This window comes from Tursiops truncatus, chromosome 3 (genome assembly GCF_011762595.2).
Source record: "Tursiops truncatus isolate mTurTru1 chromosome 3, mTurTru1.mat.Y, whole genome shotgun sequence".
NCBI classification, from domain to species: domain Eukaryota; kingdom Metazoa; phylum Chordata; class Mammalia; order Artiodactyla; family Delphinidae; genus Tursiops; species Tursiops truncatus.
This window is the reverse complement of record NC_047036.1, coordinates 108725578-108743485: the sequence shown is the minus strand read 5'-3', so window position 1 is coordinate 108743485 and position 17908 is coordinate 108725578. Positions and strand designations below refer to the sequence as shown.

Below are 17908 nucleotides of genomic sequence, written 5' to 3'. Positions count from 1 at the left end.
CAAGTATTTTTTTTTTTTTTTTTTGCGGTACGTGGGCCTCTCACTGTTGTGGCCTGTTGCGGAGCACAGGCTCTGGACGCGCAGGCTCAGCGGCCATGGCTCACGGGCCCAGCCGCTCCGCGGCATGTGGGATCTTCCTGGACCGGGGCACGAACCTGTGTCCTCTGCATCGGCAGGTGGACTCTCAACCACTGTGCCACCAGGGAAGCCCCACAAGTATTTTTGAGTGCCTACAACGTGTTATATACCATCCTAGGGACTGAGGATGTAACAGGGACTAGTGCTTACCCTCCTGGAGCTTACAGTATAGCTGGGGAGACAGATAATTAAGTAGGTAAGTTTATGAACTTCGATAAATCTTAGGATAGGGGAAGCATAGAGAGCTTTGGGCACAGGTAGCAGGGACATTTTCTCCTTTTTATTTCCCATTTCATATTTTTTAGGCTACCAGAATAATGTCTTATTTTATATACTTTTTAATTATTGAAATATGAAGATAAATATAATACAAGTCAGCTGTAGTATGAAATTAAAATATGGCTGAAGTATATGTTATCAGAAATGTACATTTTCATTTTTCAAAATTAATGTGGCTGTTCTTTTAAAATATGGAATTAACCAATCATTTGACTATGTAGGAACTTCTCTATAAACTTATGTTATGTTGTTATATTTTACATAGGATCAGTACTTGGTTTCAAATAAGCAAATGTCATCTAATGTGAATTTGTGTCATTCAAGCTTGCATTAATGAATCACAGGTATTTTACATTTAGCAGTACCAAAATAGAATCCTGGACCTTTAAATTATTTATACTTAGGTAATTGTTTTTGGATAGAAACTAACCCTTATACCATATCAACTTGACAGTATATGTGGAACAGCTTCGAAGTTATAAAAGTCCAGATGTTAGGACTACCTACATAGTATGTAGTCCTAATATCTACATAGGTCTGCCTGCCCTCCTCTATTCCTCTTCCATCTTAAGCATGTTACCCTAACAGGTTCCTAATAGTGCTGTGCTATGTAGGATCATTATACTTATGCCAATGTACAAGTTTTCTAATTTGATCAACTGTACAAACTTGCCTTTCTTCTTAATGTTATGCAGTTAAATAGTATTAGCAAATGGATCCAGACTGTAGAAACCCTGAAGCAGTGAGTGATTATAATTCTCATTTTGCATCAAAAATCCCTAGTTTTTTTTAAGTACAGGTTCCCAGGTTATATGTCTAGATATTCTAGTAGTAGGTTCATTATGGTCTTGGAAATCTGCTTTTTTAGCAAGAAGGCATTGAATTATTATAGCATATAGTTCACTACACTTGATAAAGTGTTATTTCAGGTAACTAGAACATTATTTTTGATTTATGGGGTATTACAGATTATTGCTTTCAGCAATGAGTACTTACAAAGAATTGAACTTTTAAATAAGAGCCTTTTTAAAAAAGCATTAAAGATAATAGCATTTTCTTAATTATATTCTTCATTATAGCTTATGTCACATTAAAATATATAACATGTCAGTGACATTCATGATAACTATTTGGTATGTATTAGAGCAGGCAGAGAGAAACTTTAATAGCAAAGTATGTGGTTTCATAAAATTTATACACCAATTTATTGTTACTGTATTTTGCCTTCTGAGAATTTTTTTTTAATTATAATATTAAAATGTTTAAATGACTTGATATTTAAATTTGTGTAGCTTGTTTAATATAAGAAATATTATTTTTAGTCAAAATAAGAATGGAGTTAGATGCATTGTAACAAAAATGAGCTTGTAAGAGAAGGTTCTCATTTCTCTCATTATCCAGAAGCAGTTTAGTTTGCCAAGTAAGATTGGTATTGTTGATCTTAAAAGAAAAATAAACTACTTTATCATTTAAAAAATTATTCTACTGTTTCTAAAATGTTCGTAATACCTAGACTTCTGGAAATAAAAACTTTGTCTTAACCAAATCCCAAGAATAAATGAGTTGCTTCTTGTAGTAAACTAGGTATATCAGAAGTGATTTTTTCTTAAAAAATAACTTTGTGCCTTTATTAAAATTAAGACTATAGCACTGAGAAAGAAAAAACAATATGTCAATGAATGTATTAAAAAACGAATGTGAACATAGTATGTATAATGAAATGGATTGCTATTTGAAGATGTTCTTTTTAAGAAAGGTGACAAAATGTAAATATATAGATTTTTTTTTAACCCAAGGCAGGTAGTAAGCAAATGAGTAAAAGAGAATCACATTATAAAAAGAAAAATAGTATGTAGATGTATTCCCTGGCTTTCACTTGTAAAATGGGGGTCCTCATCACTTTATTGTTATCTTCAGAAGAATCTTTTAAGTATTTTTAAAAACTCCTAGTTCTTGATTTCCCATGGTAGAATGGCATAGTGAAATTTGTGCATAATCCTCATTTACTATCTTAGATAGTTTTTTGGTCATCTTTCTCATCAGTTTTATTATGTTAATTGTATTGGTTAGGAATTGCATTGGGATATCCTATGAAACAGTGGCTTAAACAAATTAGGGATTGATTTCTTCACATGACAAGTCTGCAGAGAGGCCATCTAGGCACGATAATTTATGGGCTTCAAGATGGCCTCAGAGACCAAGGCTTCCTTATCTTTCTACTTAGCCACAGCTACTGTGTACATACTTGTTGCCTTGTCGTCCTCTTATGGTGTCTTCATCTTCAATGATTTCCATTTATATTCCATTGACCAGGACTGTGTTGAATGCATGTAAATGGATAGTTCTGAAAGCTACCACTCCAACCACTGGTTTAACTCTTTGAATATAGAGACCAACTCGAAATCCCCTATCTGCAAGGGAGGCTCTGAAATGCAGTTTTTTCATTTGGGCACATTGCTTCCTTGAAACAAATTGTACTTCAAAAAATAAGGAATAAGATATTTAGTGGTTAACTAGTTGTATTTGCCACAGTATATAAATAGTAACCAAATGGATGAGTCAATTTTTAGATTTTTTTGACTCCTATGAGGACAATTAAAGAATAATGGAAAAGAATAACTTTTTAAATCAGAATTCTTTGCAAACAAGACATTCTAATGCTTAAGATAAGTCTTTTAAAAAAAATGCAAAATATGTCCAAGTTTCCCCTTTTGCAAATGCTTCTTTTTGCACAATAGGAGCGGTAAAATCTGTTCAGCATGTTCAGTGAATTCTACTTCTTGTTATCTGTCCTGGAGAAGCATTGCATATGCCTAAGATGTGGCTAAGAATGTTTATTTGAGCGTTATTTGTAATAGCAAAAAACAGGAAGTAAGTTAAATGCCTGTCAGTAAGGGGAACAGGCTTGATAAACTGGTATTTTCATATAGGAGAATACTGTGCAGCTCTTAAAAGGAATCTATGTATAACAATATGCTTAGATCTATAAGACATTGTGAAATGAAGAAAATCAAGCTGCAGAACAGTGTATACAATGTAAAATCATTTAAAAAAACATTACGTAGAATACAGCAAAGGAATTATTAATAAAAATCAGTTTTTGAAATAGGTTTTAAATTCTGCAATTTTATTAATGTTATGCTTATTGTTTAGGGTTCTCGATGCTCTTCTGATGCCAATATGCTTGGAGAGATGATGTTTGGCTCAGTAGCAATGAGCTACAAAGGCTCCACCTTAAAGATTCATCAGATCCGGTGAGGGATTTTCTGAGTTTTCTTAATGAATCCATTTTAGAATGTTTAGTTTTTTAAAGATGGGAGAATTTCATATAGTCTTCACTCAGATTGAGAATGTCAGATACTAAGTTTATGATGTTTTATGGGTTTAATGCTACTTCATGGCTGTTGTAACTATGCTGTGACATCTCTGTGACTTAAACATTTTTATTTGTAATAAATTGGAAAGGTCCTTGTGTTTCAGTTTCGATGTCTCTCTATCCCTCTCTTTTTCTTCATAGTTCCCCTCCACAGCTTATGCTTAGCAAAGTTTTTACTGCACGGACTGGCAGCAGCATCTGTGGAAGTCTCAATACGTAAGTAGTTATGGATCAAGGGAGAAATGAATTCTTTAAGATCTGCAGAGTATGAAAACTAATAAGCTGCTTTCAGGATTGCAGCATAAATTCAGATTTTATTCCATCCCTTCAGTTTGAAAGTTTATGGAGGCCAGATTTTTTCCCCCAGCTTTGTTGAGATATGATTGACATACACCATTATGTAAGTTTGAAGTATATGGCATGTTGATTTGATACATTTATATATTGCAAAGTGATTACCACCATAGCCTTAGCTGCTACCATCCTGTCACATAATTACCATTTCTTTTTTGTGGTGAGAATATTTAAGATTTACTCAGTTAGCAACTTTCAAGATATAACGCAGTATTATTAGCTATAATTAGCTTGCTGTATATTAGACACCCAGAACTTGTTAATCTTATAACTAGAAGTTTGTACCCTTTGACCATTTTATCTCCATTTCCCCTACTCCCAGTCCCTGGTAAGCATCACTCTGCTCTCTGCATCTCTGAGTTTGGCTTTTTTTTTTTTGCGGTACGCGGGCCTCTCACTGTTGTGGCCTCTCCTGTTGCGGAGCGCAGTCTCCGGACGCGCAGGCTCAGCGGCCATGGCTCATGGGCCCAGCAGGTCCGTGGCGTGTGGGATCTTCCTGGACTGGAGCACAAACCTGTGTCCCCTGCATCGGCAGGCGGACTCTCAACCACTGAGCCACCAGGGAAGCCCCTGAGTTCGGCTTTTTAATTTCTTTTTAATTAAACAAATTTTTTAAAGTTATTTATTTATTTATTTATTGGCCATGCCTTGCGGCTTGCAGGATCTTAGTTTGCCAATCAGGGATTGAACCCGTGCCCCCTGTAGTGGAAGCACAGAGTCCTAACCACTGGACCGCCAGGGAATTGACTTTGTTAGATTCCACATATAAGTGATATCATACAGCATTTGCCTTTCTCAGTCTGACTTATTTCACTTAGCATAATGCCCTGAAGGACCAAAGTTGTTGCAAACGGCAGGACTTCCTCTTTTTTTCTTTTCATGGCTGAATAATATCCACTGTCTATATATATACATGACAGTCTTTTTTTATCCATTCATCTGTTGACAGACACTTGGGTGTGGCTTATTCCGTAAAACTTTATTCACAGAAACAGTCAGCAGACTTAATTTAACCCTCAGGGTGTAGTTTGCTAACCCCTGATTTAAATGATTAGTTGGTTTATAGTACTAATAGGGAAACTTAAAACTTAAAAAAAAAATGTTTTACACTTAAAATTTGAGGTATACAAAGAATTGCCATTAAGAGCATAAAACAAGTTTGGAATTTATTTTTTTCTCCTCCCACTTAGGCTGCAAGACAGTCTTGAATTCATCAATCAGGACAACAGTACATTAAAGGCTGATAATAACACAATTATTAATGGATTACTTGGAAATATAGGTAAAACGGTTTTATACATTTTAAAAATGTTCTTAATAGTGTAGATAATAATGTTCTTAATAATGTTAGAAGACCAAAGAATTTCAAATACTAGAAGTGGAAAAGGGATTTAAATTGCAAGAATGTGTAATATTTATATTATTTGAAAAATTTAGTTTTCATATATTTGAACATAATGTTTATTTTGTACCTGATAAAAGAGAACTGCTGAAGAAATACCTAATTTGTTTTTTGGTTTTAATTTCGATGCATCTTTGAAAAGTAATTTTGTTGATGTAAAAAGCCCTTACTAGCTCTCTTGAATATTTCAGCTGAGGGAGACAGGTATTATACTTTCTCTCTTTTCTTTTCCCTAACCATAGAGTAATTTTAAAATGGTGCTTGTTTTTTCGACCTGTAATTCAGATGAGCAGATATTCAAATTTGATGTTTCTTAAGAGATTTATTAAAATAGCAGCTTATTTAGTAATTTGGTTAGTTTATTGTTTGTTATTTAAGTTCAACATTTTAAAGTGACAAACTGTTTCTAAAATTTCTGGTCCTTTGTTTTATCTTAGAAAGATCAAATAAATTACTGCTGACCATATTTCCAGTGCAAAACGAACTGTAGTGTATTAGAAAGTGGACAGCAGTTAGAATAGGATGAATGTATGCTAACACATATATATGGAATCTTAAAAAAAAAAAAAAGAAATTGGTTCTGAAGAACCTAGGGGCAGGACAGGAATAAAGACACAGACGTAGAGAATGGATTTGAGGACGTGGGGAGGGGGATGGGTAAACTGGGATGAAGTGAGAGAGTGGCATGGACATATATACACCACCAAATGTAAAATAGATAGCTAGTGGGAAGCAGCCACAGAGCACAGGGAGATCAGCTCGGTGCTTTGTGACCACCTAGAGGGGTGGGATAGGGAGGGTGGGAGGGAGACGCAAGAGGGAGGTGATATATGTATATGTATAGCTGATTCACTTTGTTATAAAGCAGAAACAAACACACCATTGTAAAGCAATTATACTCCAATAAAGATGTTAAAAAAAAAAAGAATAGGATGAATGTTTCACTCATTTCCTGTTTAGTAGAAATTTTTTTTTTTTTTTTTTTTTTTTGCGGTATGCGGGCCTCTCACTGTTGAGGCCTCTCCCTTTGTGGAGCACAGGCTCTGGACGCGCAGGCTCAGCGTCCATGGCTCACGGGCCCAGCCGCTCCGTGGCATGTGGAATCTTCCTCGACTGGGCACGAACCCGTGTCCCCTGCATCGGCAGGCGGACTCTCAACCACTGAACCACCAGGGAAGCCCTAGTGGAAATTTTTATTTGTAATTAATTTTAATAAATGTCAGTTATACATATTAGTAGAAAACAGTTTTTTCTCCCACCTTTAACAGTGTAGCATCCTATTATTTTTTATACTTCATGTTCATTCAAATAGCAGCTATTAATTAAGTACCTACTATGGGCTAGTTGCAGTGTCAGACACGTGTTTTAGAAAGCATGCATTTCATAGAAAAATAGAAGTTTTGCTTTTTCTTAACTTGATTAGTTCATTCATTTTAATAAAGTAAAAATGTGACAGAAATAAGTCTTTTTTTCTTTATAATTTGGTACTTTTCAAAGCTAAAGGGGCTTATTAAAAGCTATTTTAATAATACAAATCCATTATGTATAAAGGTAAAGTACACTATAGTTGCTAGATATACTCAACTTCTCTGTTTTAGCATGGAATAGGAAATTAACGCATTTAACAAAGCACAGACTTTGTTATGAACGGCTTTTTCTTGCACATTCTTAATTGTGAATCAAGGATATTTGAGCACCATTTCTTATTTTCTTTAAATTTCCAACTAATCAACAAGTACTTATCAAGCACTTATTATATGCCAAGCACTCTGCTAGGCCCTGAGAATATAGTGGTGAACCAGACACAGTTCCTGCCTCAACAGATTTTTAGTTAGTGGAAGTCAGACAAGCAATACAATACAGTATACAATTGCAGTATACTGTAGTTAATTTTTAGACAAGACTAAGAGCATGTTGTGATAGAAATGAGGAGGAACACCCAGTTCAGTCTTGGAGTATCACAAAAGGCTTTTTTAAAGAAGTGAGCCTAAACTTGAAGAATTAGCCTGACAGTTGGGAAGAGAAATGTTCTAGGAAAAAACAGTAACATGTGCACAGACCTAGTGCAAGAGATCATTGAGTGTGGAAAGAATGTGAACAAATCAGTGTGGTTGGAGCACAGTGTGGATATAAGTAAAGGAAGTAAAAGGAAATAAAGAAGTGAGCAAGAGCCGGATCATGAAGGGCATTGTGGGTTACACTGAGGAATTTGGACTTATGCTTTGGATAAGCAGTTGGGTACCAGTGAGGGTGTGTTAGTTTGGGTCTTCCTCCTGGTTTTTAACAGGTGCCAAGACAGGTTTAAACATGCAAGGATTTTATTATTACTAGGTGAGAGAAATGAAGAGGGAGCTGGGAAGGGTTCAGAGAGCCCTCAGATTGTGGTGCAAGTTTGCCTTGAGTGAAAGAGAGGAATAAAAGCTTGAGTGGACATGTTCCAGCCTGCCATATAGTCCAAGGAGGGTTTGATAAGGCTGTGGACGAGTCTTTGAGTCAGAGTTGGTTGTCAGAAGTGACCCATATCTTGCCAAAATGGGCCTGCCTTACTATAGCTACTGTGTTTAGTCATTGGCTAGGCGCAGCCTGTGGGATATGTGGCCCTACACGAGCATGGCAGTGAATTTAAGAACACAGCAGCTGCGGTGCTTGGCCATTTGCAGTTCTTATAGCTGGAGAGTTTTGTGGTGCGTTCTCAAGGCAACAACAGAAGAGTTTTCACAATATAGAAACATGATCAGATCAGATTTTTATCTGCAAAAGAATATTCTAATTGCTGTAGGAATAGATTCAGATGAGCCAGTGGGGTTGAGAAAACACCCATGTTAGAAGGCTGCTTATGATAGTCCAAGTGACAGATAATGGGGATGTAGAGTAAAGTTGTGTCCATAAGGATAAAGAATTGTTGAGAACTTTGTTGGGAGAAATAGAGTAGACGGGACTTGGTAATTACGTAGAAGAGGTGAGGGGAGAGGGGGAATCAGGGATGGCACTGAGCTATCGGGTTGTGTAATTGCATGGATATTGGTTCCATTCACCGGGAGGAACATGAGAAATTGGGAGTTGATGATTTTAGGTTTAGGCATGTTGAATTGGAATTATTGGTAGGATATCCAAGGGAAGATATCCATTGTAGTTAGAGAGAGAGAGATGTATTCTGGTGGTAGCTGCTGTAAGATAATGAATGTATAATAGTTTTAAAACAATAGAGGTTTTTTCTCACAATTTTCCTTAAAGCAGTGTTTTAGAGGTCCAGTCTCCTTCCTTCTTGGAGTTCTACCTTCTTTACAATATGGGCTCCAAGGTTGTGCTCACCTACACAAAGCCAGTGGAAAGATTGAGTATGGAGAAGACACATTCCCTTCAAAACCACCTGAACCTGAAAGTGATATACATCACTTTTGCTCATATTCCATTGGTGGTAACTAATCATACAGCTTCACCTGTATATAAGGAGGTTTGAGAAATATGGTCCCTAGCTGGCCAGCTGCTTCCCACAGACTACTTGATGTTATGCAAGGGAGAACACAATCCTTTTTTAGATTGTTAGCAGTTTCTACCATGGATTTGAGAATTATTATCATATAAATGATAATTGAAAGCATAAGAATGAATGAGAAGGAAATATTGTTGAGGATAGAACCCTGGGGATGCTGGCTTTAAAGATGGAGTAGGAGAAGAGAATCACGTAAAGGAGACTAAGAAAAAAAAAACTTAGTGTGTGTTATCATGAGAACTGAGGGAAAAAAGTTCAAAGTGTAATGTAGTCAGCATCAAATATGATGTAAGGTAGTGTAAGATAGTACGGAGTGCATTAAGTAACAGGAAGGCTTTTGGTGGTGGCCTATGTGAGTAGTTTCAGTGGGGAGAATAGAAGCCAAAGTTGAGGAAAGACTCAGAGGTTAGTCTTCTTTTCTAAGATATAAGCAGACATCCTCAAACTTCTTGGTTTCAGGACCCTTTTACACACATAGAAATTATTGAGGACCACAGAGAGCTTTTGTATATGTAGGTTACATTTATTGATATATACTGTATTAGAAATTAAAATTCAGAACAATTTTAAAATATTTACTTAGTAACTCATTAAAAATAACACTAATAACCCTTTTTATGTTAATATAAATAACATGTTTTGAAATAACTATACTTTCCAAGACAAGAAAACTTCGAGTGGCATTGTTTTACATTGTTGCAAAACTTTTTATTGTCTGGCTTAATAGAAACAGCTGGATTCTCATATCTTCTTCTGCATTCAGTCTTTTGTAATATGTTGTTTTGGTTGAAGTGTGTTAAGAGAGTATAGTTTCACATAGATATGTAGCTAGAAAAAGGAATGTCCTCAAGAATCCCTTGAAAGGGTTGCAGGGTCCCCTTAGGGGGTCCTTGGACCACATTTTAAGAACTACTGAACTATAGGATTAGATATAGGGGAGAAGGTAGAAGAGTTCTGACTGTATTTAAATGTTGATGGAAAAGGAGGTTATAAGGAGGATGAGGTTGGAGATGGAGGTGATACTGGTAAAGTGGAAGGGCCTAGCTGACTTAGAAGAATTAGCTTTGGAAGGGAGGAAGGGAGGTACCTCTCAGGATTTTTCACAGATAGTCCCTGCACATAAAGGGGACTTGAATAATGTTACTTGTTATTACTGCTCAGGCAGGAAGGAGGCAGGGATGAAAGTTGATTAAGTTTGGAGATTACGTTTGGAGATAGCATGGTAGGAGAAGGAGAGTTCCCATATGGTGATTCTTCATGTGTACAAACGTATACATATGCATACTGTACGAGACAAAGTCATGTGCTGAGAGTAAGAAGAGGTGGTAGGGAAGGAGATTAAAGAGAGCAGGTAAGTTTTGAGGTAACTAGGAAAAAATTAAGAAGGAACTGAACAATGAAAATGGAAGGTTTGCTGCACATGCATTATAATTATAGAAACTCTTGTTACAGAAAAATACCTATTAGCAATTTGAAAAATACATCTGTCACTTTTTAAAATGGAAAAGTCCCCAGTTCTATCCTAGATAAACCTCCTAGATGGCTATTTAGGCCATCTTGATGAAGCATAACTAACAAGTAACTCAGCTGCTTGCTTCTGGGCTGGAATGTTACCCTCTCTGGGTCTTCAGACTCTTATCTTCTCTTGGTCAAGTGTGTGACAGCTACTTATCTTGGGCAGCTGGGAGTCTGGCCCTGACAGGCTGCATTGGCTTTCTTGCTTCCATAGTGGCTGACCCCTGCTCTAGGAACTTTGGTTTCTTCTGTTACTTTATAATTTACCACTAGTTTAGAAAAACCAATTTTATACTTATTTGTTAGTAGACCCCTTTTCTTTATTTGCACTTTGTTTTATTTTGTGTTCTGTTTTTTCGGTCAAGTGCTTAGGTGGTTTTCTTCTTAACTGTAGTTGCACAATATTGTAATCTTAAAACTGACTTTTTAAAAGATAAATTTATTTGGCAAATGTCAAATTATATAGATAACATTACTGTGCTGTTTTGAATCTTTAAAAACATTGTTTTAGATGAGAAAGGATTGAACGTTTTACCTTGTATAGTGGAAGCTTATTTTTATTATTTATGTTTTATTTTTATTATTATATGTGGACTTATTAGTAAATTGTTATGTTGACATAAGCCATGACCAGAGGGAAACCATCCTGTTTCAAAAATAGGAAGCCAGCTTGAATTATTCTTACTTGTTTAAAGGTTTCCATCCATATCTGTTGGTCTGCTTTTGTACTTCCTTAGCTCACCTTTTATTCCTGACGCATTGTGGCTTCTCTAACAGCCCTCTTTCATATGTATTTTACGTTTCTGCCATGTAGGTCTTTCACAGTTCTGCAGCCCCAGGCGGGCATTCTCTGAACAGGGTCCGCTCCGCCTGATCAGGAGCGCCTCTTTCTTTGCAGGTTTGCCATGTGCTGTGTGGGTAGACTAGTTGGTGTGCCCCAGCGTCTAGAATTCATAGTTAAGCTGTGGAAACAAGAGAGTAGAGAAATGCAGTTGGGGAAGGTGTAGTTGAGAAAACATTGCTTAGGAAGTTTAAGAACTTAGTATCTTTCTACTGAATATGTTCTTAAAGTTTCCAGAAACTAAGTTATCAGTGGAATTGACATTTTCATGAAATTTCAGTTTGTCATTTCTTATTTTGTTATGTAATAATGATTTTAACTTTAGAATCCTAAACCAAAATATAGTATGAACGTTATTTCTTATAATACCAGTGGAATTTCTAATGTGACACTATCTTGTTTCCATGGCTGAGTAGCTTCTGTATCATGGTTCATCAATCGCAGAAAATATCCTACCTTACTATTATTATAAAATTTCTGATCTACACTATTCCATAAGAATGATTTCTCTTGGAGCTAAAATTTAGATGAACAAGCACCATTATATTCTGTAAAAGGCATATATGACTATGTTTGTTTACATCATTAAATAGATGATTGTAGAGTGTGTTCATGCTTCTGTATCCAGGAAGTTGTATCCAACTTCTTGTTTTAATTAATATTTATTTTTCTTACAAATGTAAGATACAAACAATGTATATATATTATAGAAAATTTGGAAAATATGAAAAATAGGCAAAAAAATATATTAGCCATCTTGTCAAGTGGAAATCACCTTATTTTGTTTGTTTTAAAACAAAATTGGGTTTATACTTTGGGTTCAGCTTTCTTAAAATTTTTATTATGGAGAATTTTTAAACATACATTTTTATAGGCAGAATAGCAGACAACCATCATATACCAGTCACTTACCCCAGCAACCATCATTCTTACTGGTCAGTAGATTGCCTTTTTTTCATTTAGCAGTATATTGTGAATATATTCATATATCTTTGAATATGCTTCTAAAATACTTATTTTAGTCATTCCTTGCTTCTTTAGGTATTATACCATAGATTATTTCATATTATATGTCAAATCTTCAGAGAGATCTCAAAGCTTGTTCAACTGAGTAATAGCTCTTGGTGTTGGGTTTGTGCCATGCTGTTGAAAAAAATAAAGGAATGCAATGAGATGAGCATGATTTAGTTTGCTACATAAAAGGAACAACATCAACCTGAACAGCACTGTATTTTATAAGTCACAGTTTTGTCTTGATTTGCAGTTCACAGCAACCCAATGGACATGCCTGGAAGAGAGCTGAATGAGGACAGAGACAGTGGCATAGCACGCTCTGGTAATGACAGGTTCATGTATTAATCCAATTTTTGATGAGATCACTGTTAGCTGACATTGATTTCCTTTTTTATCTTTAATTTTATCATCCAGTTTTATGTGCACAGTTTGTTAGTATTGATATTAGCCTTACAAGAGGATGGTAGAAACAGCAGAGATAAATATTTTAAATTAAAAAATTTTTCATGTTTAATGGTAAATGTGCCTGGTGGAACATGGCCTGGATGAATACAGGCTGGCTTAGGCTTAGCCAGTGTAAGAAAAATAATATTGCTCAAGAGACTGCTTAGATAGCATAGTAGAAAAAACACATTTGCTTATATCTGTTTTCTCCTAACTAGGGTTTAAAGTGTCAGACTGTCTCTTGCCCAGAGGAGCTTAGGCATTTTGAGCCAGTGTTATACATATTTCTTTGAAATACGTACTCTTCCAAAATTTGACAAAGTTTTATTGAAACATTGTGAGGATTAAAAAGAAAAAAACAAAAAAACCCCCAGATTCTATCCTTAACGAGCACAGCTTCTAATGAGAGAATAGCCAGGAAAATCATCTGTCATAGTTTATTGTTTGAGGTGTTCTGTGATAGACCTGTGGAGAGGTTCAGAAAAACGGCACCTAACTTAGCCTGGGCAAGGGGCAGGTTGTGAGTAAAGCTTTACAGAGTGTTGATACTTGAAATAAATAGGAGTTATCTGGCCAAAGGCATGAAAGAAGGACATTTCAGTTAAAAGGAAAAGTGTCAGGGCTCAGAGATAAGCATAAGAGAAAGGTGGAGTACTCTTAAGTTTGAATTATTGTTGGATATGAGAAACTTTATCCACTGTGATTATCTGTATGTGTTGTCACATTGCATGGCTCTGCTATCTAAATTGTTCACAAGTCAGTTTTGAGTCTGGATGGAGACTCCAAACTTCCCATATATTGTAATCCCTAGTTATGCATAAGAAATTTCAAGAAAATTTTTCAGATACCTGGACTCTACTCTTGAAGATTCTTCATTTACCCTAGAGAAAGGCTTAGGCATCTGTATTTGAGGAACAAAAAATGAAAAACTCAACCACTGATTCTGATGGACAGCTCGAGTTAAGAACCACTACTCTAATAGGAGAAGTCTCATCTTTCAAATAATCTCACCCTTCTTTTCTAATTGAGTTATTTTTGTTCTTAGGAACTAATCTAGAGTGTATTTCTCTTAATACTGTTTGCATCTATGTAATCTAGAGATTTCGTTTTCTGTGGCAGGAATTTAGTTTTCATTATTTATCCAAGATTTCAGAAGTGATAAATTAATGTCTCTATACTTCATTTTCTTCATCTGTAAATTGAAGGGCCTGGCAAGACTGATCTGTAAAGCTTCTCCAAGCCATTGAATTCATATATGCTGTTTAAGTTAATTGCATATTTTCTTCCTTTTTCTGATTGTGTTATTTTTAATAACAGAATTTGATAAAACAGAGCTTTTCCAAATTTAGAGTAACATTTGATTTCTCACAGAAGCCATACCCAGATTAGTTATACATGCCTAAACTTAGACTACAAAGTTTTATTCTACTAATTGATAAAATGTGGTATTTTCAAGAAAGTAGTCCAGAATTAATTCATTGGTGGCCCAGATGTTTGCATGGCACATAGAGCTCTCCCCTTTACCGTTGAATTTGTCAGAATTCAAATGAACATATTTTCATAATGATAATCTCTTAGTTTTCAGTCCCGGTGTCCAAAATAATATATCATCTGGCATGTATCTTTTTATAGATGATAATAATACTTCCCTTTTGATTATTTTACAAATTTTCAGTGTGTGTTTATAATGATGAAAATGGGAATCTATAATATTTCTAAACAAAAGCAAGCCCTTGAGGTCTTTTTCTCTCTAGATTAAGTGGAGAGAAGGAGCAAATCCCCCCATAAAAGAAAGGATTTTAGCTTTTAATACCCCAGGCAGGAAACAGAGCTTTTGGATTGCAGAGAAGGGTTTTCAGAAGAGAATAATTTCCATAGTTAGGGGATTGCAGCACTTATAATCAGAGTGGACTCTATTGGGATGTGTCTGTTCCAGAGAGCAGTGTTCCAGAGAGCAATGTTCCAGAGAGCAATCTATAGGATTTACTCTTTCTTGGAGCTTGATAGGTATAGTCATGACTCTTGGTAAAAGTACCCAAGCATTCAGAGGTGGCTACCTATGCACAAGTGATCCATGAATACTTCTTTTTTTTTTTTTTTTTGGCCGCCACGCAGCATGTGGCATCTTAGTTGCCCGACCAGGGATCGAACCTGTGCCCCCTGCATTGGAATTGTGGAGTCTTAACCACTGGACCACCCCGGAAGTCCCTCCATGAGTACTTTTTTTTTGTGTGTGGTACGCGGGCCTCTCACTGTTATGGCCTCTCCCGTGGCAGAGCACAGGCTCCAGACGTGCAGGCTCAGTGGCCATAGCTCACAGGCCCAGCCACTCCGCGGCATGTGGGATCTTCCCGGACCGGGGCATGAACTCGTGTCCCCTGCATCGGCAGGTGGACTCTCAACCACTGTGCCACCAGAGAAGCCCCACTCCATGAGTACTTTTAAATGATGTTTTAAATGGCATTCAAACACTTATTTTCAAATTAGCTTTTGTTCTTAAAATCCAGCTGCTGCATTGGAATTGAACTGCATCGTATTTAATTTAAGGACTAAGGATTCAGCTAAGCTAGGAGACAGTGTCATGGCCAAAGGAATAAAGCTTTATTTCAATGTAGCATTTTCGTCTGGGGTGGGGGTGGGGAAGGTAAGGATGTCAAAAGGGGATTGTATCAGGGTCTCTTGCCAGCTCACTTTTAGTATGTGATTTTTTTCTGGGACCTTGCTCCAACAATGATGTATTTTTTTAAATGGAAATTTTAGAGCCTCATTCAGCAAAATGGAAAATTTGAGTCACCACTCTTAAATTTGTTAAAAAGAAATCTGTTCTTGTTTTTAGTAATTATTAACTTATACATTATACTTGTTCTTACTCTGACTTGACAGCATCTCTCAGCAGCTTGCTTATTACACCATTTCCCTCTCCAAACTCCTCACTTACCCGAAGTTGTGCCAGCAGCTACCAGCGACGCTGGCGACGTAGCCAAACAACAAGTTTGGAGAATGGGGTGTTTCCTAGATGGTAAGTTGGGACTTTTTTTTTTTTTTTGCGGTACGCGGGCCTCTCACTGTTGTGGCCTCTCCTGTTGCGGAGCACAGGCTCCGGATGCGCAGGCTCAGCGGCCATGACTCACGGGCCTAGCCGCTCCGCGGCATGTGGGATCTTCCTGGACCGGGGCACGAACCCGTGTCCCCTGCATCGGCAGGTGGACTCTCAACCACTGCGCCACCAGGGAAGGCCGGGACTTTTAATTTACCACAAGATTGAATAGTTCCTTTAACACAATTGTGTATGTTACGAGCCTGGACCTTGTATTTTGTATTTTTCAAGTCTGGAACTGGAAACTTTTAAAGTGTACTACATTTTAAAAAATTGTGGTAAGTTATGCGTAACATACAATTTACTATTTTAACCATTATTAGCTGTATAGTTCAGTGGCATTAAGTACCTTCACATTGTTGTGCAGCCATAGCCATTCACGTCCAGAACTTTATCTCCACAAACTGAACCTTTATACACATTAAGCAATAATTCCCCATTCCTCCCTCCCCTTAGCCCCTGGGAACTACTATGCTATTTTTTTTCTCTGTAAATTTGATTGCTCTACATACCTCATATAAGTGGAATCATAGAATATTTATCCTTTTATGTCTGCCTTATTCCACTTTAGCATGCCTTCAGGGTTCACCCATATTGTAACATGTATCAGAATTTCATTTTTTTTTATGACTAACATTCCATTGTATATACATATACATTCCATGGTATATACATTTTGTTTATCCACTCATCTGTCCTTGGACATTTGGATTGCTTCCACCTTTTGGCTGTTGTGAATATGCTGATATGAACGTGAGTCTACAAATGCCTTTCAAGTCTCCACTTTCAATTCTTTTGGTTATATGCCCAGAAGTGGAATTTCTGGATCATATCATAATTCTCTGTTGAAGTTTTTAAGGAACTGCCATACTCTTCACCACAGTGGCTGTACCATTTTACTTTCATTCCCCCTAGAAATGGCCAGGGTGTTTTTTTGTTTTTGGCCACGCTGCATATCTTAGTTCCCTGACCAGGGATTGAACACGTGTCCCCTGCACTGAAAGCGTGGAGTACTAACAACTGTACCGCTAAGAAATTTCCCTGACTAGAACTGCACAAGAGTTCTAATTTCTCCACATCCTCACCAGTAGTTAATTTCCTTTTTTTTTTTTATTTTTAATAATAACCATCCTTATGGGTGTGAAGTGGTATCTCCTTGTAGTTTCAATTTGCATTTACCTGATGGCTAGTGATGTTGAGCATGTTTTTGCTTTCTTATGGGCCATACGTATGTTTTCTTTGGAGATAGTCTATTCAAGTGTTTTACCCATTTTTAAATCAGGTGTTTTTTTTGGTGGTTGTTGTTGAATTGTAGGAGTTCTTTATATATTTCTGGATATGAATTCCTTATCAGATATATGCTTTGCAAATATTTTGTCCCATTTGATTAGTTACCCATTTATTCTGTTGATAGTTTCTTTTGATACACAACAGTTTTTCATTTTTATGTAGCCCAATTTATTTATTTTTTTCTTCTGTTGCCTTTACCTTTGGTGTCATATCCAAGAAACCATTGCCATATCCAGCGTCATGAAGCTTTTACCCTATGTTTTCTTCTAAGGGTTTTATAGTTTTAACTCTTCTGTTTTGGTCTTTGATCCATTTACTGCATGTTTTGATATTTCAGTTTTTCATGTTTCTATTTTGGCAAGTTAATTCATTCTTGATAGATTTTTTTTTTTTAGTCTGTGTTAAGTACAGCTAAAGATGATGAAGCTTCTTGTTTCCTTTTTTATTCACTCCCTTTATTCCTTCACCTTTGATTTTATTCCTGGAATCTAAAGGGGAGATAAGTATATTCTAGAACAGTGAAGAGATTATATCAGACTCATCTATAAACCTTAAAATTCAGGCTCTTTTAGGTTGGTTATACATTGGGATTATCTACTTTTTTAGTGACTTCTTATTGAACAAAAATGTTTCCAATCTGACTCTCTATTAAAATTTCTTACAAA

The 17908-nt window shown here is 36.3% G+C and overlaps 1 protein-coding gene across 4 annotated transcripts in view; it reads left to right on the top strand.

Moving 5' to 3' along the window:
- FNIP1 (folliculin interacting protein 1) overlaps positions 1-17908 on the top strand; it is a 132887-nt gene that overhangs the window by 65256 nt on the left and 49723 nt on the right. For 3 of the 4 annotated variants that reach the window (XM_073802476.1, XM_019924372.3, XM_073802477.1), the window contains exons 4-9: positions 3571-3671; positions 3935-4009; positions 5338-5429; positions 11372-11455; positions 12663-12734; positions 15740-15875. In XM_073802476.1, coding sequence (XP_073658577.1) covers positions 3571-3671; positions 3935-4009; positions 5338-5429; positions 11372-11455; positions 12663-12734; positions 15740-15875 — 560 coding nt within the window. The remainder of the gene's footprint in view (positions 1-3570; positions 3672-3934; positions 4010-5337; positions 5430-11371; positions 11456-12662; positions 12735-15739; positions 15876-17908) is intronic. The other variant, XM_019924374.3, reaches the window with a different exon arrangement.